Genomic DNA, 22,016 nt, shown 5'->3' on the forward strand with positions numbered 1-22,016 from the left:
GACTCTACTTAACTTGGAAGGGTTTCCAGATAATTTTCTTGCTTGCTTTTATTAGCTGATTCAACAATTTGCATTGCTTTGTCAAGATTTTACCTTTCAGAATCCACTAGAAAGCACCTGCTCTTACATCCAGATTTATCTAAAAATAGCACTTCCTTTTCCAACAACACCAGAAATATATGCACTTTTTTTTCAAAGCCTTATTTGTGAAACATATTGGTCGTCCAATGCCTTTCTTGGCAGAACCATTATTTGAAGATAAAACAATGAATTTGGGGGAGAGGAGCTTCCAGAATGCAATCCCTATGATAATCTGGCCATGCTTATTTTATCCCTGCTCTCTCTCCACTGCCCCGCTTATAGGTGCCAATAAGTATTTTTCAATGAACAGAGGTAAGTTTATATTTATTAACTTTTTTACATTAAAATATTACATTTATTAAAGAAGTTTTAGGAGAAGGAGGAAGAGGTAAATAAAAGATTATGCTGCTTAGATAACTGTTCATGTTGTTATATTCCTCTAGAAATTTCCCATCGTGCATATTTATTTTTCCAACATGCTGTGTATAGGTTTCTAACACATATACAAATACTTAGAGCAGATTTATTACGTACGCCTCATGACATCAAACAATCTGACCTCTCCGTCAGGGATGAATATACATCACTGCGAAGCGAGAATAAGCCACCACTTACGCAGCCAGTCTCACTAGGAAACGCTGCCAAGGCAGCAAGCTTCTGTTTCTCAGAACTTCAGGAAAATGTGATGGTACCGATGCTCAGAGATAGAGCATCGAGAGCCAGAACTGAATGAACAGGACTCAAGTCTAAAATCACAGGGCCTGCAAATCCATGGTGGGATGTTTGCCCAGCATGCACCAGGCTCTGGGGTTGAATACCAGCACTATAAGCTTCTATTTTTTTTTAATTTCACAGAGCATACCTTCTGTTTTTGATGGACCAGGAACATTCCAGAATGATTTTCTATGTAGATGTAAGCACTTTCGACTTTAGAAAAGTTACAACTGTGCAATAGCATTAAAATATATATAAGAAGCCAAGCATGGTGGGGTACGTCTATAGTCCTAGTATTTAGGAAATGAAAGCAGGGAGATCGGGAATCGTAGTTATTCTTGGCCATTTAGGAAGTTTAAGATCCATATGGACTATAGCAGACCCCCATCTCAAAAGCAAAACAAAGCAAACAAACAAAAAGGTAAAATTAAAGCCATTGTCTTGATGCTTCTAGTGTCGAGAGAAGAACTCAAACTTAGTTTCCCCAGTGCCACCTGGGGAATGACTCTTGGTGATAGGAAGAAGAAAAATTGTTGGGGGGGAGAAGTCCTGCGAGGGGACTGAGGCCAAACATCCCAGAGCCTGTATTTTCTCACTATGTCTGAGAAAAGAGGCCCCTCAACCCAACCCCCACTGTAGATAGGACAGAATGCAGGAACGGTGCTGCAGACTGGGAGTTTCCTTTCAAGGCGTGCCGATGCCATCGCGTGAATTAGCTGCTGTTTCTCAGACGGGCTTTCACACTCTGTACTTGAGGGCCACACGAGTACCTGGCTCACCTGCTGGGGCAGTGAGGGATGAGCAGAGGCGGCACGGGCTGTTCCTGTCACAGTCTGTGACCAGTGGGGACACAATGCTCGCCGGGGGGCTGTATATCTAGCCAATGAGAATTCCCACCTGACTCACATGCACAGAATTCATGTCTTATGACAAACTGTGGACGCTGCATTCGGAAAGTGCCACAGAGCAAATGCAAGAGAACTTCTCACAGCTCTACTGCTACTGCTACTGTGTGTATTCAGTTGACTTTGAAGGTAACCTGTCTGCGGTTTCACTCCATGGAGCAGCGGTTCTCAACATTCCTACGGCTGCGACTCGTGCGGTGACCCCCAGTCACAAAATTACTTTTGTGGGTTGCGATCCACAGGCTGAGAACCACTTCTGTGGGAGGATTTTAACAATGAAATAGTTTAGATGATTTAGACACATTCTTGTCAAGCCAGTTTGACAGCCTGAAAGTGAACGTGTCCTGTAACTGTGAAGATTAAACCAAGTGGTATTTGGGACTTGTTAAGTAGATAGTAATTTACTAGCTGCCTTTTTTGTCTGTTTACGAAGACATTTTATTTGAAATATGGGGCTTCCGATAAAATTTCAGATTCAGAGTTTGATCTTTTAAAATACGATCTATTACATTGAGAGAAGGCTTACTGAGGTCAATTCGGGGTCACCGTTGATTATCCTGGAGTGTAGGCAAAAACAAGATTTGGGATTTAGAGTTCTGGAAGATGGTAGCTGAGATTGGGGCAGGGAGAGCCTGCCAGGATTCAGTCTTCCTAGAGAAGACCTGATTTATCCCCAAGACACAGGGACAGTTATCGGGTCCCTTTATCCTTTCCCTTTAGCATCACCATAGTACCTCCCACAGCACGTGATCATAAAGAGGTCTGTGTCTAATGTTGCTCCTAGGAGCCACCCACGACTATCCTCCGGCTGATGGCTCCTGGCAGGGTGTAGATGAAGAGGACCAGGAAGATGATGAGGATGATGAGGATGAAGGCGATGATGATGTACTTCTTGTAGTTCCTCCAGATCAGGTGGTACAGGCACTTGAAGGGGCTCACGAACCACGAGAAGGAGGTGTCCGGGCGGCTAGGGGGGAAATCAGGAAAAGGGGTCATGGTCAATAGCCATGAGTCCCAACCTCCCAGGAAACACTTTCGATGCTGTTTTTCTGGGGGACCCATAGGAGAGGATAGAATATAGGAATCTCTGAGAATGGGGTTGGAGGAAGAAGAGCATTATACCTAAAGCAACAGAAATAGGGCAGTTTACCAAGCGGTCAGTAATGGCTGGTGTAATGCATGTGTTAAAGGCTGCTCTGAATCAAACCAGAGCCCTGTTAGAACCCAGTCTGAAGCCCACACCGTCCATTCCACCACCTGTCCCTCTACGACCAGATCAAGCCCACCTTCTGCATGAAATCTATTCTGACCACCTCAGCGCACCAGGAGTCCTCACTGTAAATTCCTGCCCCACCGCAATCGAACTTCCTTCTCGGCACAGCATATTTGTCTTTTATGCTCTCATAACTATTTCATGAGTTTCTGTGCTACTTCTAAGTAAATGGCAAGCTCCTGGGAGGCAGAGCTTATGCCTGATATTTCTTTTGTGCCCTCCAAAGTCTTTTTTATTTTTTATTTGTTTTTAATTGAAAAAAAATTTCATACAATGTATTCGATCACTTTCCCCTCCCCAACTCCTCCCCAACTCCTCCCCCTGTCCCCACCCACCTAACTCCATGCCCTTTCTCTCTCCATTTAGAAACAAACAAACAAAAAAAAAGAAACAAAACAAAACAAAACAGAAAAAACCAGAATGAAAAACAGAGACAGAAGTAAGGCACAGACAGACACAAATTTATAAAAACACAAAATTGGAAACTGTAATATGCAAGCAAAAAAACCGTAAGACAAAAATAAAATGCCTCCATAAGACAATATGAGACAAAAAGTCTACAAAAGTGCCACTGAAAATTCATTTTGTCTTACCCATCTATGGCTCAGCATGGAGCCTACCCTTCTATGCCATTGGAGAAAACTACTTTTTTTTTTTTTTTTTTGCAAGCAGGTATCAGTTGTAGATAGCTTCTCGGTTAGGCTTGGGATCCTGTGTCCACTTTCCCCCTCTCAGCACTGGAACCTGTGCAGGCCCAGTGTGTACCTGGTGTGTATCTGTGTGTGAGGTGTTCTTAAGTGGATGCTTTAACAAAGAACTTTGAGTTAATGAGTAGCCAAGCACCTGTTATGTTCCTAGCATTATGAGAGGTGGAATGTGGGTACAGAGACAAGATCGCACAGCCCGGGTCTGGGGAGAGATAGAGTAAACATAATTCCAAAAGGCATTTTATACATGTATTTCCTGTACATTCAGTTTTTAATGGCCATGAGAGTCAAGTGCAATAAAGGACTATCAGTTAATTCTGACTCTGGGAACCTTTTTTTTTTTTTTTTTAAAGCAACGATGTATCAAAAAGAAAATGTTTTCATCAAAAAACAAAACAAAAAACAAATCAGAAAATGGCAAAATTAAGTTGATTTCATGATTCTGGGTGGTGACCAAGTTGACGATGGGCACCGAGCCTATGGAATGTTGTGCTGTCCTCAAAAATCCCAACTAGAACAACTATGACAATGAAGCAAAAACCTTTCAGTGAAGTGTGAACACGTTAAGTCGGTCCTGTAAGCTTGGTCGGGTCAGCAATTCACGTGCACACAACACGAGTGGAAGATGGATGAATTGCTCTAGAGAGGCTCTAGGTGAGGCATTTTTACAGACACGACCTGCTTCAGCTGCAGTCTGGGATCTCTGGGGCATTCTTCAGTTACAGAAACAATAAACCACACAGGTTCGTCAGCACATACCGCCTGACCCTCAGCTCCCGAGTTCTCGGCGATGTAACAGGAAATGCCAGGGCCTCAGAAAAACCTGGGGGTCGCGGAGGCCCCGCGCATGCGCCGCGTTCCCAGCTACAACCCAGCCATACTCACTTGGGCTTCGCCAGGGGCTCGGGCTCCTTCCGGGCTTTGCCGACAGGGTTTTTCTCGGCTTCCTCTGCTGTGACTAAGTGGAATTCAGCTTCAACCTTGCCCTGCATAAGACAGAAACTGCAGTTTCCAATCACACACCTGGGGGCAAAACCGGCGACCCCGAAGTGTCTGTCATTCTGTCAGCAGGAAGTATTCTGACTAGTCTGTTGGTTTATTTTGAGAAAATACCTGTTTTCTGGTTCAGGAGAAACCATCTTGTGAGGACTCCTAAAAGCCCCAGGGTGTGGCTGGAGGGGGGGGGGCTCGGTGGGTGGGGTTGCTTATTATGAAGTATGAAGAACTGAGTTCAGATCCTTAGCACGTGCTTACAAGCCAGAGGTGGCAGCGTGTTACCCCAGCAGTGAGGAGGGTTTGGAGACATGTGGATCCCAGGGGCCCAGCGGCCAGCCCGTCTAGCTCAACTGAGCTCTTCAGGCTGCGTGAGGAAACCTTGTCTCAACAACAGTAATGATAATAAGGAGGGAAGTGATGGGTGAAGATATCCCAACATCCACTGGGTCTCTACAAACGCGTGCCTGGGCACACACCCGCATTAACCACCTACACCTTCCCCGCCACAGAGGCCCATAATGCTGCTGCTGCTGCTGAGGTTTGTGTTTGGGAAGGGTCCCACGTATACAAATAGACACAGAGATATAGACACGGATATCTCACGTCGACCAGTTGGCCATCATTAACAGAGAAAGAATAATACTAGAACTGAGTAGTCATTAGAAAGGGAGCTAATGACTCAAGTGTTAGGCCTCTTTAGAGCAACCACTTTCCGTCAGTTCTCCAGAGGAAATTGGCGGATACGACCCTGAGTTTTCAGAATAGCTTCCCTGCCTCCCATCATTGATTGTGTGTGTTCACCAAGGCTGTCAGAACCAGTGTTTTATTTTAGAACTACCCTTCTCCTCTATGGCAAGCATCCCTCTGAATCGGAAGTTGTGGGTGTCAGGCAATTCTCTTAAGCACTGTGCCAACGCTATTGGCAGAGACGGAAATGGCTGGCAAACTCCAGGGCAGAAATCAAGTCATTCTTTCTTGTTCAATCATTCATTCGCCGCACGACGGGCCCTCTGTGAGCCACTGCCAGTCCTGGCTCTGGGGCCTCTGACTGGCTGGAATGCCTGTTCTTTGAAGAAGAGATTTTCTTTCCTCCTGCGTCCTTGGATTTTGTGCACTGAGATTCAAGGTGATGTAGCGCGGAGAGGGGACAGTAGAGCATCATAGAAGCATTTTAACAAATGCAGTCACTGTCAAAGCTGTCTTCAGGTCCCGTAGATTAGAGATCACATGACTACTTGCTTTATTTCTTATTCTTATTTATTTCCACTCAACTATGTCCTATGATTTAGAAATGACCCTTACATACATGAATATGTGTAGTCTCTCATTCCCATTGAGAAATTAGGGCAGATTATGCTCAGAAGGTATTTAAAAGCTGGGAAATAAGTGATATATAGCCTCTGTAGTTTACAGTCACTCTTCCACACAATTATCAGCATATAATAAGAATACTGAAGTTCAAATTGCAGTTGTACATCTTGTCTCTGGATCATTTCTTTATTATCTCTCAGCCTGTCTCAAAAACAAGCAAGCTAGCTATTCTTTTCACGAGGACCAGAAGCTAGAGATCAAACAATGTTCCCAAGGAAATACACATAACGGGCCATCCCCAACTAGAATTTGAACCCTGGTCTATAAGATAAAAACTGATAACAAATTGCCTGGCAATTTATTCATTCCTTTGTTGGATACTGGATGAGAAGGTTTAAAATGCTTTTCTCAGGTGATCCATGATGTTCATTATCACCACCTGAAGGCACTCGTCTCCCTGTATCTTGAGTTCCTCATCTGTAAGATATTCTAGAGCCATGTGGCTGTAACATCTAGGATGTGCTAAAGGTAGAACTAAAATGCAAAGGAGTTTCTTAAGACTTGGTTATTGGAAGAAAGCTAGGAAAGCAGCTTAAAATTGATGATTGCAAAGGGAACAGGCTCACTATACAAGCAGAACTCTCTTCCAGGGCTCTTTCAGGGGTGGCTTAACCTCTTCTGAGCAGTGTTTTGTACACTAAGGACTTCATCCAGTTGCTCTAATTTGATGGAGAGTCAGCTGGGGGGTGGGGTGGAGCTAACCAGTTCCCAAGTTCTGGAATTGTTGGAACAGGGCACACTTGGGTCAAGAGTGAAAGGACCAAAACAACCTCTTTATACCCTACTGCATCATCATCATCATCATCATCAGAGCAGCTCAGTACAGATTTCTGTAGTCCGAATAAGTGCTTGATACACATATGAGCCATGTAAAGCACCATCAAAGTAGATAGCATTTCCGTGTTTGGGGTTGCAGCCATGGAAACCCAGGCTTGCTAATCCCTGTTACTAAATTATCTTGTGACTCCTGAGGTACTCTTAAATAAGCTCTCATGATTTTGCTACTTTATATGTCCAAGTGCCTCCTTGCTGAGGGAGATAGAGCACTTGGGGCAAAATTCATGGCAAAAGGGAGAGAGGCAGAGAATAACGTGGCTGTCTGAGCAGTATGTGAGGTCAACATACTCAGATTATGAGTTCCAATCCTGGCACCTTCAGTCATTCTTTGGTTTAAAAACCTAGTTCAACCCAAATGTTCTGGGATTTAGAAATACCGTTTACATTTGCTTATTTATTTATTGTGTGGGAGAGGGAGGGGAGGAGCAGAGGAAAGGAGGGGAGGGAGGGGAGATAGAGTATGTATGTGCACACTTGTGTGTGTGTGTGTGAGTCAGAGGACAACTTGCAGGAGTCAGCTCTCTTCTCCAGCCCATACGGATTTTGGGAATTACACCCATTTTTCCTCAGGCTTTTCAGCAAGTGCCATTACCCACTGAGCCATCTTCAATAATAAATGTGACTTTTCTGAAAAGTTCTAAAATGATTCCACAATCTTTGCTATCATCCTTCTGGCACTGGTATATACATGTGACCCCAACTTGTGGGCTGGAAATGAACAGGATATAGCATAGACCAGCGCAGGTCAGATGGACCGTAGTTGAAGGAATGCAGTCTAGTGCTCTTCATTGAAACAATGTGACCTTGAGTGAGTTGCCTGTTCAACTCCCTGTCCTCAGGACGTTCATGATATGAACACACAGTCAGCATTCTCCACCCAGCCTAAGGTCGCTTTCTGAGCGCAAAGTCCTGACCTTTGCGTAGAAGTCAACAGCTATTATTGTGAAGCCTTGCTTATTCCAGCCGCAGGAGAGCAACGGGGACTATTGCATTCTGATAAATGCTTCTCCTCTCTGCCTATCTCTGCATCCAGAGGGCTTTACTTCCTACTCCATCATCAATATTCAGCCTCTCACCAAGCAAAGGTCTTAAGCTAATAATATCCTCCAAATGTAATTTAAAATCAGGGCTATAAGAAGAAGAAGAGAAAAGCACAGACAGTTTGAGAGATTAGCCATTAACCTCATGACATCTGTGAATGGGGGAAAATGACAAGGAAAGGTCTCTGAAGAGACTGCGCATGTGCTATACCAGTTATAAGAACTCCAAGCCTTAACATTCTGGGAGTGGATGTCAGGTAAGAGGAGAAGAGACGAGGCCGCCTTCAGAACAGACACATATTTTTCACCACTAATTAATTGCCATTGCTCACTAAAATGCAGCCTCATTGGTATGAAAAGTCATTTGCAAAAATTCATGGTGAAATGTGCATTGGTAAAATACTTTAAGAAAAAAAAATATATGGAGAGTTATGGTTTGAATCTGAAATGTCCCTACAGGCTCATGTTTCGAATGCTTGATCGCTAGCCGGTTATGCTATTTCACAGGGACTGTGACACCCTCAGGAGGTGAGATCTAGGTGATTGAAAGTGGGTCTCTAGGGGTGGGTTTCTAAAGGATATATCTGGTCCCATCAGACTCACTCTCTGCTTTCTGGTCCACCATGAGGGGAATGACCTTTGCCACACACTTGCGCCACCATGCTTTCCCTGCTATAATGGGCTGAAGATGTCAGAAGCCATGAGCTAAAATAAATCCTTCCTCCTTAAGTTGGTCTTGTCGCAGCCGTATGAAAGTAGCTGATTCCTTCATGTGTACAGATACGTATGTGCACTTCGTGTACTCCCATGTTCTCAACCTAGGAATTTCATTTCTGAGTACCCGAATTCAGGAATAATTCCGAAACCTAAAGAAAAGGCTTTTGCACTAAGCACAACCATTCTTGAACTGAGTGTTCACGTTGTCCTGTGTACTTTAACTGGGCATCTCAGACTCTTCTTGGGTTTTTTGGCTCTAGGTCTGAAGTCAGCTACTTTTAGTAGAAGATGCTATCTAGAAAATAGAATTAAAGCACTAAAATTTTATTTGTTACTGAGTGATTTTGATCCTAGATTCTTCTAGGGGGTATATTTAGACGATATATTTTCAAAAAATTCCATTAGTCTGTAGTGACACAGCCAAAAATAAGTTGGGGGGGGGTCATTATGATTCTAACACTAACTCTTGACTCTAATCTTTGGTAATTAGTAAGTATGATTAATTATCTATGACATCATTTTTGGGGTGGGAAAGTAGAGTGATCACACTTCATAGCTTCTGCTTTATGGAAAGCTCTTAGGTGGATGCTAACTGAGAGAGAGAGAGCAAGCATGAACTAAACAAGATCCTTGATGGTTATTAAAACCAGTAGGTGAGCTGTGGTGGCAGAAGAAAGCCCTCACAATGCAGGTGACCCTGTCAGTGACCTGTTCATGCAAAGGGGAAGTACATCTTACATTTGCCAACCTAACCAACCCAGCAACCCAGCATCACTGAAGCTGTAGCTATTAGCCACAGAGGATGCTGAAGGTTCCTCCCTCAACCTGAAGTATAGCTGCTTCTTTTAAATTTAGGGCTTCATAGCCCCAGGACCTAACCTAAAATACATGTTAATTTGTAGATTTTGCCTGTAGAAGAAACTCACTGACCTCCATATCTTAAAGGAGTGATTTATTTAAAGATGGCTTTGAAGAGGACTAGCTGGTGCAATGTGTGTGTCTGCCCTCCCATTCTGCCAAGGGCACCCACTCTGAGAGATCCCTGAAGCCAGGTTGCACCGACTCCAAGGTGACAGTGCACACACTCAAGGAGCTATGTGAATCCAAGGGTCTAAATTAGACAGACAGGCTGGGCTACTGATGGGGAGCTTTAAAAATAAGCCTGGCAGGTGGTGGACACTGGAAACAAATTCTTTCTCCCCTGCCAGTGACCGGGGCAAAAGCAAAAACAACAAAAACCAAAAAACACTGAATGCTCCCAATACATATATGTGTATACACATGCGCGCACACACACTCTGAGATGGGGCACAGTAGGGGAGCCCTCAGGGTGAGCCTGCAACTTGCAGTGTGGCCTATGTCGGTTTCAGGTTTGGAGGAGGCTTCCTGCCTCAGCTTCTCAGTGCTGGGAGAACAGGTCGAGCCGCCATTGCCAACACTATGTATAATTTCAAAGCACGGGAGGACCCAGGCAGAGTTAGAATTGGAGGTGGTGCTGCGAACTGTCTGGGACATCCAATTCATCACTTGCACTTTAGGGACTTAGAACCCGAGACTCAAGAGGCAGAAGGTGACCCACGAATGGCTGAGGTTTCCCTGTACACGACCAACTTCCTGTCACGTTAGGAGAAAAGCGCTGGTGGCTTGGTTTCCTGGGTATGTGTGTTGGTTGGTTACAGAGTAAAGAGAACAAGGGGAAGTTGGGGCCAACTTCCTTCGCAAGCTCAGCAGGGCTTTTAGGATCTTACAGGGATGCGCTGTGCCTTTAGAATCAAGTCATTTCACATTCCCCCTTTAGGGTGAATAAGGAAAAATACAGATTCTAAAAGACTTCATTCTTTCTGGTGATAACAAGGGGAAAAGACCAGGCATGGTACAGTATGCCTGGCGGGTCATGAGTTCAAGGCCAGCCTGGTCCACATAGAAAGACCCTGTCTACAATAAACAAACCATATAAACAGGATTCCCCCTTTTTCCTTTATCTGAGAGCATTTACTGTAGAAGAGCTACAATTACAAGTACTTCCTCTTCTCTTTGAAATGTATATAAACAGCTTTGAAAACTGGGTGGCCTTTTTCCTTTAAAACGTGGCAGGCCTGTCTTTGTCAAGGGCTTAGGAACCTTCATCTCCAAAGCAAACAGCAAACAAATTAGCATACCAGCCTGGGACTGTAGCGCCTACATGCAAGTCCAGATACCTGGGAAACTGAGGCTGGAGGATAGGAAGGCCAGCATGGAGAATTTAGGGAGGCTGGAGACAGTGTGTGTGTGTTGTGGGGGAGGGGACTAAAAATAAACATACTGCTACTTCCGAGGGGGAGGAAGCTAACTCTAGCTCATTCCAAGTCACAAAATGTCCCCTGTCATGAAGATTCACAAGCATCCCTCTAGCCCTAACCCCACCTGTTTTAGTTAGGGTTATATTACTGTGAAGAGACACCATGACCAAGGCAACTCTTATAAAGGCCGATGTTTAATGGCTGGCTTACAGTTCCAGAGGTTTAGTCCATTATTATCATGGCAGAAAGCATGACAGCATGCAGGCAGACATGGTGCTGGAGGAGCTCAGAATTCTCCATCTTGATCTGAAGGCAGCCGGGAGGAGACTGTCATACTGGGCATAGCTTGAGCTTCGGAGACTTCAAAGCCCAGCCCCACAGTGACACACTTCTTCCAATGAGGGTGTACCTACTCCAGCAAGGCCACACCTCCTAATAGTGTCACTCCCGAAGGGCCATGCATTCCAACACAAGAGTCTACAGGGCCAAACTAATTCAAACCTCCACAACCACCCATCACAACAAACAAATTTTCTAACTCAGCTGGTCACTCCAATCACTGCATTATTCTAGAATGAATTAAATCTGACAAAATAAGTCTTCTTACTTGGACCAGTCACCATTTACCTGGAAACTAGGTACATGTATATAAGCAACTTTGAAAACGGGATGGGTTGTATGCTTTAAAATAGGCGGGCTTGTCTTTGTCAAGGTGTGGGGTGGGTTGTGATTGCTTGGCTTGGTAACAGCAGAGGTGGTCAGGGGTGTTTCTGTCTTTGTACTCTCTTCCTTGTGGTGCATGTCACACGCTGGGTTAACTAATCCTTAGCAATTGTGTGGACTATTTTTACGTCAACTTGACACAACCTAGAGGCATTTTGGAAGAGGGAACATGAACTGAGAAGATACCCCCTCCAGACTGACCCGTGGGCCAGCCAGTATTCCATTTTCTCGATTGGTCATTGATGTGAGAGGGTCCAGGTCACTATGGGCGGGGCCACTCTCTAGGCTGCGGGTCCTGGGTGGTATAAGAAAGCAGGCTGAGCAAGCCAGTAAGCAGCACCCCTCCATGACTTCCGCTCCACTTCCAGCGCTGAGTTCCAGCCCTGAGTTCCAGCCCTGAGTTCCTGCATTGGCTTCTCCCAGTGATAGATTTCTGGCTGTAAGGTGAAATACATTCTTTCCTCCCAAGGTTGCTTTTAGTCCTGGTGTTTTGTTGTTGTTGTTGTTTTCCCAGCAACTAACTGAGAGTAGTAATCAAACTTTTCATCTCTGTATCTTTTCATCTCAACCTTTGTAGATAAGTTTTCTGGTTCAGGAATAGATTTTGCTTTATAGGTATAATCTTAGCCCTCAGTGGAGAAGATGGCTAATAACCTAAGGACCAGGTTGGGTAGAACCAGGCTGATGTCCCTCCATTAGCATGGGTTTCTTCCAGAGAGAGAAGCACTGTTTCAGGGATTAAGAGCAAGGAATTTAGGGATAGACTGCTTGGGTTTAAACCATGTCCTTCCCTAAGCAGCCATGTTAGAGCTATTTGGTGACCTCTCAGTGCTTGTCTTCCTTAGCTATAAAATAATAAAATAGGAATATCTGTATATTATCATGGGGCTTTAGAATGAATGAATTAATAACCATTAAGTCTTTAGCGCTGTGGGTAACACTGAAGCCCACACAAGCGACACCAAACAGAGACTAATGATTCAGAACTCCATCATTTGTCAACTTCTGTCACTTGTAGTCCCATGTGCATGGCAGAGACTCAACAACAGGCAGGATGTGAGACAGTAGCTCAGCCAAAGAAAGCTTGGGTTCTCTGTGGGTAAAGCATTCTGGAGTGGGAAAAGAAGAAGCAGGCCCCTTATGTGGCTAGTTGGAGAGCTGGTACCCTTGACCAGACATGACCATTTGAGGCTAGTCTCTGCAGAGGCTGAGGTTTGCTTTTCAAGGACTGCAGAGGTCAGAGAGCAGAAGTCGGGACTCAGGCTTTCTCAGTCACAAGTGATCCTCCACTGCCAGTTTGCATTTTCAGCCCTTCGCAACCTGTCCCCGGCAAGGTCAGCTGTTGTTAGCAGTAGTCATCATTGCTACAGACAGATCATACTCCCCCGTGGCAGCTGGGGACGGGAGGCTTTCATAGTTTGCCTTCCCAAAAGACAGCAAGCTCCTTGGAACTGGAGGCTGCTTCCTACTCAGCAGTTAGGGACACCCCCAACTGCGTTCAGGGGACACTCCTTGTGGCTATTGAAATAAAACGAATGGTTGATAGAGCACTAGATGACCTATACTCAAAAGAAGAGCAAACAGAAATGAGACACATTTAATTAATAGCTCCTAAATTTACTGAGTAGCATTGATGAAAGATTGCCGAAGTCCATTATCTTGGTCAATTCATCAGAAGTATAATTTACAAATGCCTTAAAGCATGATGAGAAATACCCTAATTCCCCTCTATTTTATTGGCCCATTAGGGGTGGACGTCGCTGTTTATGGCCTCGGATATTTAGCTCTTTCGGCGGCAGAAGTCAGGGATGGTAAAACATTACCATGCCACGACACATAAATCCTATCATTTGCTGAATACTTATAATGTTCCTGAAAAAGACCCTGCTCCCTTTCAATGTCACAACAGCCTCATGAGGTACTCGTGTTCATTTCTTCTGTTTTTACAGGTAAGGAGTTGCCTGAGATCACACAGCGGGTTAATAAGGGAGCCAGGCTCTGTACAAGAGTCAGCCTTGAACCCATTGTTTGAACATCCCTGTAGCCAATTAGCTGTCATTTCTCTTCCCTCCAGTCTCTGTCAACCAACAGGCTATTCCATGGAATGCCCATTTGTACTTTTTGTGTAGGTAGAATTGGACACCATGTGGCCACTCTGCCCGGCTTCTTTCCCCTGGCATAATGTTTTCTTGGTCTGTCCATGCTTACTATTCCACTTCTTCCCACAGCTGGGTAACAGTTTTCAGCTGTTCATGGGCATCATTATTTATTTATTTGCTTGTCAGCTGATGGATATCGGGCTGTTTCCACTTTTAGGACATCATGGCTAACGCTGTCGTGAACTTTCACAATTCCATTTTTCAAAGATTGCTGGGACCGTCTCTGCAGCTTAATCTGGTAGACACATCCAAATAATGTGTCAAGCACAGGCTCCATGGACCAGGCCCCACGGCCATCTTTTCAGATGGCACTTGCTGAAGTAAGGCTGGCAGGCACACATAAGACTTGCCTCCCCTGGGATCTTGCTGTTAGAAATGCACAATGCTGGGCTTTCCCGTATACTGAATAAGGATCTCTCATTTAACAGCTTCCTAGGGAATTCTTACGTACATTGTTCCTTGAACTTCATTGATGGGGCTCAGAGAGACTCAGTGGTTTATCCTAAGTTCCATGTGCAAGATCCTGACTTGAGAGCACATATTTAAATTCATAAAGCAAATTTCTTTCTATGGGATTGTGGTAGTTTGAATGAGAAATGTTCCCCGTGGGCTCTGGCATTTGAGAACTTGGGCCCCGTTAGTGTTTCTGTTTGGGGAGGTGGCACAGCCTTCTTGGAGGAAGTCTGTCACTGAGGATGGGCCTTGAGAGCATATAGCCCTGCCTCACTTCCGGTTTACTCTCTGTTTCATGTTTGTGGCTGGAGATGGGATCTCTCAGCCTCCTGCTTCAGCTGCTATGCCAGCCACTCACCCACACCATGGTAGACTCCTATCCCTCTGGAACTGTGAGCCAAAATAAACCCTTCCATAAGTTGCTTTTGGTCACGGTGTTTTAACCCAGCAGCAAAACAGTAGCTGATATATATATATATATATATATCCCAGTGGTTCCTTAAGAATTTCCTCTTTTGGTTTCTGTGTTAGCCTGTTTCCTTTCATCTTCTTCACCCATCTCTGCCTGTCTCTTCTTAGCCTCTTTGGTATCGACTCTCTCCAGCTATGGTTTTACTTCTTAAGTTCTGTGCCCAGAACCAGCATAGAATTAGAATGCAGTCATCCCTCAGTAAGCCCTCTGGGGACCTAGAAGCCTGAGGGTGGCTGGTACCTCAGCTTCCTCAACAATATTATTAGGCCATAGGGAACTAAACTAAGAATGGAAGACAGCAGAAAGAGCAGATACAGGAACATCAGACCAACAGCTTCTGGGTTTTTTTGTTTGTTTGTTTTTTGCCTCAAACCCACTGAATCCAGAGCAGAGAAAGGCTAGCAGGGGAGAGTATTGCTGTCTGCACCAGTACCTTTGTACGTCCTGCCTGGCCACTTATGATAGCCCTCCATCCCTACAGAAGAGCAATGAGGGTCTAGGGGGGCATCAAAGAACGTGAAAAGGAAACATTCTACCCAATTATGTTTGAAAGATCAGGAACTCCAGGCGCATGTGCTCCAGTAGGGACCAACACAGGCTAAACTTGCAATGCAGAAGACAGAGAAAATGTCTCGACCAGCTATTACCCTCTTCAGGAAGTTGCAAAAGGGTGATTGACTGTAAAATTGGGTCCCATGTTTGGAGGTTAAGGAATGAGGGAATTATACTCAAATTGTGCATTAGATACAATTGTATGCATGATTTCAAGAAATGCTTAAAAATTTAATGCCAAGGGCATGAGTTCAGGTGAAATGAGGGAAAATCACCCCAGTGGAGATAGCTTCTAAGTCAAGTAGGCTGAAATATGAAAGGATTACTAATGCATTTATAAAGCTTTGGAAAGTCTAGCTTCTTGGCAGGATTTTTACTTCAAGGGCTTTTAAAAAGTCACTTCAAAGCACTTAACTTGGTGCTTACAAAATGACTCACCGAGAAAGAACATTGTCCCCCAACGGTCCCCCAGCCCACCTCCGACAGCTACCATTTACCGTGAGCTCCTTGCTTTTTGCAAAAGGCCACCAGCCACGCACACGCTTTTGCTGGAATATGGAGATCTTGCTCTCTTCGCTTGCGTTTTCAAATTTGGACAAATCGCAGGCTTTTGCAGATTTGGCTGCCCGAGGGAAGCTGTTAAGGTTCATTTCCAGGGAGCCTGTGAAGAGACGCCCCTGACAGTTGAGGAGGGCTTTCCAGTCAGCGTGGATCAGTACGGACTCACTTGCCCGTCACTCAGTCAGCCTGACGCTGCGTGGGAGATGTGCTAGCTATATGAATAGCTATGAATGGGATGGAGACACACGGCACCATCAAGAATGTTACAACATGGTACAGGTGGAAGGCAGGGCAGAGTGCTCTGTGAAGCTTCAGGCTTCAGTTTGGCGTAACATTACTGCTGGGCCCCTTCCCTGCTCTACGCACAGTTCTCTGAGTCTGGATGCGGGGCCTCAGGTGTGCCGTACATCAGCGCTGATTTCCCCACAGTGGCCCCCATACATCATCTTGCAGGCCAGAGTCCACCTGACATCTACTCTGTAGGACAACGGTGGGCCTCCCACTTTACTGCAGTGTTGCTCCAGGGTAAGATACTGTCATAAAGGTGTTGTGTCTCTCACTTTAACAATGTTCCAGTTATAATGGAACATTTATTGGATATTTCTTGTTTTGTTTTGTTTTTCAGAGACAGGGTTTCTCTGTGCCCCTGGCTGTCCTAGAACTCGCTTTGTAGACCAGGCTGGCCTTGAACTCAGAGCTGCCCGCCTCTGTCTCCCAAGTGCTGGGATTAAAGGGGTGCATCACCATGCCTGGGCTAAAGTAACATTTGTTAAATGTGAAACTTTAGAACCTGTACCTCTGCAAAAAACCATTCAGCGTCACCAAACTGGCCATGGCACAGCCCTCACCTGCCTGCCTCTTCTTTCTTTAAGATATACACTTATATAAGTATTTCTTTAACATATACATTTAAATCAGATGTCTTATTTGTTTATATATTTATATAAGTGTATATGCGAGCGCGTGTACCTAGGAAGTGAGGTTTTCTTTCCACATTCTTCTTCACTTAGTGCATTCCCTGCACTTTTCCAAATCACTGGCTGTTTCAGTGTTTTCACGGTTGTGGGGCTGCTGTTTACCGACATCCCCTCTGTGAGGAGCCGCGGAAGGTCCTTTTTCTTATGGACTCACTTTATTATTTTACCTTATGTGTTTGTATGTCTGTGTACTGCAGTCACTCAGATGCTGTGCAGGGCATCAGATCCCCTGGAACTGGAGTCTCAGGTGGTTGTGAGCCTCTTGATGTGGGTGCTGGGGACCAAACCCAGGGGCCTCTGCAGGAGCAGCACGTGCCCTAAGCTGCTGAACCAGCTCTCCAGCCCTTCTGGTCGGTCGTAACAGATTAGTAATGAACTCAGCTTTTAACTGTTTCTTCATGTTACATACAGCAAAGCTCAGCATGTCTAAATGCATTGTGGGCCTACTGTATGCACAGACCACAGCTGATTCTGCCAGTTCCCTAGTAATGGCTGGTTAGACTGTTTACAATTTTTTTTTTTTCTGATCACAAATAGCACTAAAATGATTGTCCTCATAACAAAATCACATTCAGCTTTTCAAAAGCCTGGACGACATCCTTAACATTAATGCGTGGCTTGAGAGGGCCACTGGGCTTACCCAGGAAGTCATCTGAAGACAGTCTTTCAAAATCCCAGACCTGCAGCACCAGCACGGCTGGGGTCTTACACTCCATCTTCTCTAGGGAAAAGATGTTCTCCCGTTTGGTGATGACCATCTGCTTTTCAGCTGGCAGATACTGGAACGGAAACAGGAAGCGCCAGTTGAAGTTCCCTTCTCCAGTCAGGGAGTTGTAATGCACATCTGTCTCCTGCCTATCATCCTCCAAACCCTTGATCCACCTGCATTGGAGATGAAGGAAATTCAAACACTTAGAGTGCGGTATTCAGGTACCAGCCGAATCAAGTGACTTCTCCAGCTTCACTGAGTCTGAGCTTCAGTTTCACATTACATGTCACTGGGTTCAGATGGGACTTTCCATTTCAGTATGAAAAAGAAAAGCTAAGATCGACACATATGTAAAAGACTTATCCCAAATCAGGCTGTGTAAGTGTCTTTGGCTGTTCATAGATGAAAAGCTCTGTGCAATTAAGATAGAAAATAGGAAGTGAATGTGTAATTTGCTGGGGAGTCCTCTCTGTAAGGAGCATTATTTCCAGAGTATTAGAACAAGATTAGAACAAGCCTGCTGTCAGGTCTGGGAATGGCTTCTCCTCTCTGACTCTGAGTCCTGAGAGTGTAGCAGGTTTGGGTCATTGGGATACAATAGAGGCAAGGGTAGAGGAGGGCTGCCCACAGCCACCTTTCCAAGTTCTCTTCTACCTACTCACCTTGTAACCATGGGTCAGTTATCTAACCTCCTTGTATCTTATATTTATCTGTAAAAAATGAAGCTGGGTTTGGCTCTTGGTTCATAAGGCTGTTCTGAGGAATACATGACACATCTGTTTAAGACCGTGGGGGCTCCAAATGACCTGTGATGTGCTTTTTTCTCAGTATTACCCATTGATTTTTTTTCTCCATGCTAAGAATAATGTAAGCTACAAGCAATATGTTCCCCTAGTACTTTGCCCATGGCTGATTAATTCAGAAAACAAGCACTTTTTATTCGAACTAGTTGAAAATTCAAACCCCTTAAAAGGTTTATTTTTATTGTTTTTCATTACGTGTATGTGTGTGTTTATATGCGGGTATGCACAAATGTGTGTCAGTACCCAAAGAGGCTAGAGGTATTGAGTTCCCTGGATCTGGAGTTCCCGGCACCTCTGAGCTGCCCAATGTGGGCACTGGGCACTGAACTCAGGTGCTCCAGAAGAGCGGTGTGTGCCCTTAACTGCTGAGCCATTTCTTCAGGCCCCAAACCGCCGGCTTTCTGAAAGCATCAATTTCTCAGTCTTAGGGAAGATGAAAAGCCTTTCTCCTCCCAGAGAAATGCTACCACTCGGGGGTTAGACACACTTATTTAGCTAAAGTAAAAAGAAGACGGTATCAAGATAAAATAGTCGGGTGACAAGAGGGCCCAGGACCATACCCTGACTATTAACTGAGATCTGAGTTTGTGCCAGGCTGGGGAGGGAGCCAGACCCAGACTTATGAGAGGTGAGTGGGAAGGGTGGACGTGGGCGTCTCTTTCTATATATCTTAATGGTCAGGAGTTGGAAGTTTCTGAACTCTTCCAGAAGCCTTCCATATTATGAGTCATGATAAAATTCCAGTTACCAAAACACATTTATCTATCCTGAACAATATTGGAAAGCAATATCAGATGACTCTAACTCTGCTATCCAAGTATTATTCTGCTACTCTGATCACTACTTCTTTGTCATAATTCATTCCCATATTCTCATTCTGGGGGGATGAGGCTTTTGAACATGCGTTGGTAGCTAAGAGAATTTTGAACACAAAGTGCTTCTTGATCAGGGAAGGCCAACGACTGTCGCCAAAGGGTAATTGATGAGTTTAAACTGATTCTCTATGCCCTCACCTGCTCCCTGACCAGGGGCTGAATAGAAGCAGGACTGAGATTTAAGGGACGTATCAAATGATTCCCCCGGGGGCCTGAGGCCGGACTCTCTTATTACTCAGTAGCACCAGTAAATCGGAAGGCCTAAATTCCAGCCTTTGCATGAGCCTTTAAGGTGCTAAACATGGGTCTTCCCTCCATGGCCTTCACTTTGTTCTGCTTGCTTCCCATTGGAGGGCAGATATACTTTGAACGACACTTAAAAGTTTAGTCATCCGTCATTTAACTGAAAGATAACTATATAAGGTTTACACACTGAAAATGTTTTTATAAAATCATTCTTTAAAAACATTGATTTATTTATTATGTATACAATGTTCTGTCTGCATGTACACCAGCAGGCCAGAAGAGGGCAACAGATCTTGTTATAGATGGTTGTGAGCCACCATGTGGTTGCTGGGAATTGAACTCATGATCTTTGGAAGAGCAGCCAGTGCTCTTAACCTCTGAGCCATCTCTCCAGCCCCATAAAATAATTCTTAGCAAAAATGAATGAACAAGACAAATATTTCACACAGAAAGTGGCCTTACCTAGCAAGGCAGGACAGTTCCCTCCGTGGAACGTGGGTAGAAGCTTCCATGAGGCAGCGATTGTTTAGAGACTGAAGAGAGAAGATGGTGAAAGGAAGAATGGAGCTTTTGGGGAGCCTTACCCTTTGACATAAATATCACTTGATTTCTGACCCGTGAAGATGTTCTCATCTTCTAAAATGACATCTTCAGTGTTCCAGATGGTCACTCTCAGCTCATACCTGGGGTGGAGGAGTGCAGGGTTAAGCAGATGACCTTGAAACGGGGTCAAAAGCACTGCACCTGGTCCATGGGCCTTGGGTCTCCCACGTCTGTTAGCATCAGCACTCTTGGTTGGCCTGTCAGAACTAAGCGGCTCAACAGCTGGTCTCAGACTCAACCAGGGTGTGGGTGGGTCAGAGCAGCTCTTCCCTCTGTGGATCAGCATTTTCCATACGAGAAGCTGGAGACTCAGAAGCCACCAAAATAACCACCTCCATCACCACAACCCATGCACCACTGTCACTGGCCAGGTGGAGAGGGGGGTGTGACTGATTGCTGGGCTACGTTCTCTCATCCCCTGCTGTAATCCTGTACTCTGCTACCGCAGTCTCTTCCCTTAGCATGGACAGACTTACCCTTTGGGTTTCCTGGGTGAAATGTTAACAGGAGGCCCAAGCTGAGGTGTGTCTTTGGGAAAGATGTCCACCCACATCTGTAGACGGCCCTTGTTGACAAAAGAAAGTTTCCGTTAGGTTTGAGAGAGGGCAGGGCATGACAATGGACCATTCATTATTTTACAACATCGCTTCATTAGAAGTGGATGTTAGATACTGCTTGCGTCTTTATGCACATGTGACCCACTTGTTAAAAAGGCAGAGGCTTCTCTCTCTTTTCTTTCCTTTTCTCCCTCCCTTCTGCCTTCTCTCCCTCTCTCCCTCCCTTACTTACTTGCTTCCTTCCTTCCTTTCTTCCTCCCTCTCTGCCTTCCTTCCTTCCTTCTTTCCTTCCTTCCTTCCTTCCTTCCTTCCTTCCTTCCTTCCTTCCTTCCTTCCTTCCTTCCGTTAGATTCTCATGTAGCCTAGACTGGCCTTGCACACATTATGTACATGAAGCTGGCCTTGAACTCCTGATGCAGCTGCTTCTACCTTCAAAATTCTAGAATTAAAGGCTCATATCGCCATGCCTGGGATAACTTATATTTTTATTAAGGATTTACTAATGCATAAGTTAAGAGCTGGGAAAGGACAAGAAAATCTTTATGCGCCTCTGCTATGTATTGGACATGGTATATGCAGCTGATACATACTGTCTCATGAATTCTTACATTACCAAATATTCCCAAATGTCGAAGTTCTTACAAAGGACTTTAATAATTCAAATTATAAAACTGAAAAAAAAAAATCCAACACTGACCCCAGAGCATAGTTTCTCAATGTTGGCATCCTGACACTTGAGCTAGGTAACTCTTTCTTTGGGGTGGAGGCTGTCCTGTGCATTAGAGCATTTAATCTAGCAGCATCTACCCAATAGATACCAACAGCACCTCACCTGCTTCTAAGAGCCTGTACTATTTCCAGACAGTGCTATGTGTTCCCTCCTGAGAAGAAGCTCAAAGCCCTCACTGGATAGAACCATTGCTGTAAGGCACACAAAATTAGCTGTTAGGAACAAAGACGCTTGTCTTGTCCTCTTTAGGCCAGACCCGTCCTGCCCACTACTGCCTCCACCCTGGCAGGCATGAAGACAAGCAGGCCAGGAGACGCTTGTGTCCCTTCCTTTGACTTTAAGATGGTTCTCAGGAAAGTGGGATTTACTTGGGAATTGCGTGTGGAGCTGGGAAAAGATAAAACCTTGTGCTATCAAGAGGGGTAGCTCCTCTGGCAGAAAGAAACTCCGTACAGTCTGACAATTTGACAGACCACCTTGGAGAGACTGGAGCAAAGGCGATGACTGACCAGTGGTGGGTGGGAATGCGTCTTGAATAGTACTGCCCAGCTAAGTCCTCTTAAACTCTTTTAAACCTAAATGTCACACTAGGGTCCTTAAGATAGATTTGGGGGTTCAATGGACCCCTTTATCGTCCTCTCAGTGTGAACACAGTTAATAAATCTTTCTTTGCTTT

The 22,016-nt window shown here is 44.9% G+C and overlaps 1 protein-coding gene across 1 annotated transcript in view; it reads right to left on the reverse strand.

The window, feature by feature from the left end:
* Window positions 1–389: 389 nt before the first annotated feature.
* Fer1l6 (fer-1 like family member 6) overlaps window positions 390–22,016 on the reverse strand; it is a 118,036-nt gene continuing 96,409 nt past the window's right edge. The window contains exons 35-40 of the mRNA XM_060389388.1: window positions 20,530–20,618; window positions 20,035–20,133; window positions 17,458–17,699; window positions 15,777–15,940; window positions 4,566–4,666; window positions 390–2,667 (exon numbers count right to left, since the gene is read on the reverse strand). Coding sequence (XP_060245371.1) covers window positions 2,481–2,667; window positions 4,566–4,666; window positions 15,777–15,940; window positions 17,458–17,699; window positions 20,035–20,133; window positions 20,530–20,618 — 882 coding nt within the window. The 3' untranslated portion in view covers window positions 390–2,480. The remainder of the gene's footprint in view (window positions 2,668–4,565; window positions 4,667–15,776; window positions 15,941–17,457; window positions 17,700–20,034; window positions 20,134–20,529; window positions 20,619–22,016) is intronic.

This window comes from Meriones unguiculatus, chromosome 8 (assembly GCF_030254825.1).
Source record: "Meriones unguiculatus strain TT.TT164.6M chromosome 8, Bangor_MerUng_6.1, whole genome shotgun sequence".
NCBI lineage: Eukaryota > Metazoa > Chordata > Mammalia > Rodentia > Muridae > Meriones > Meriones unguiculatus.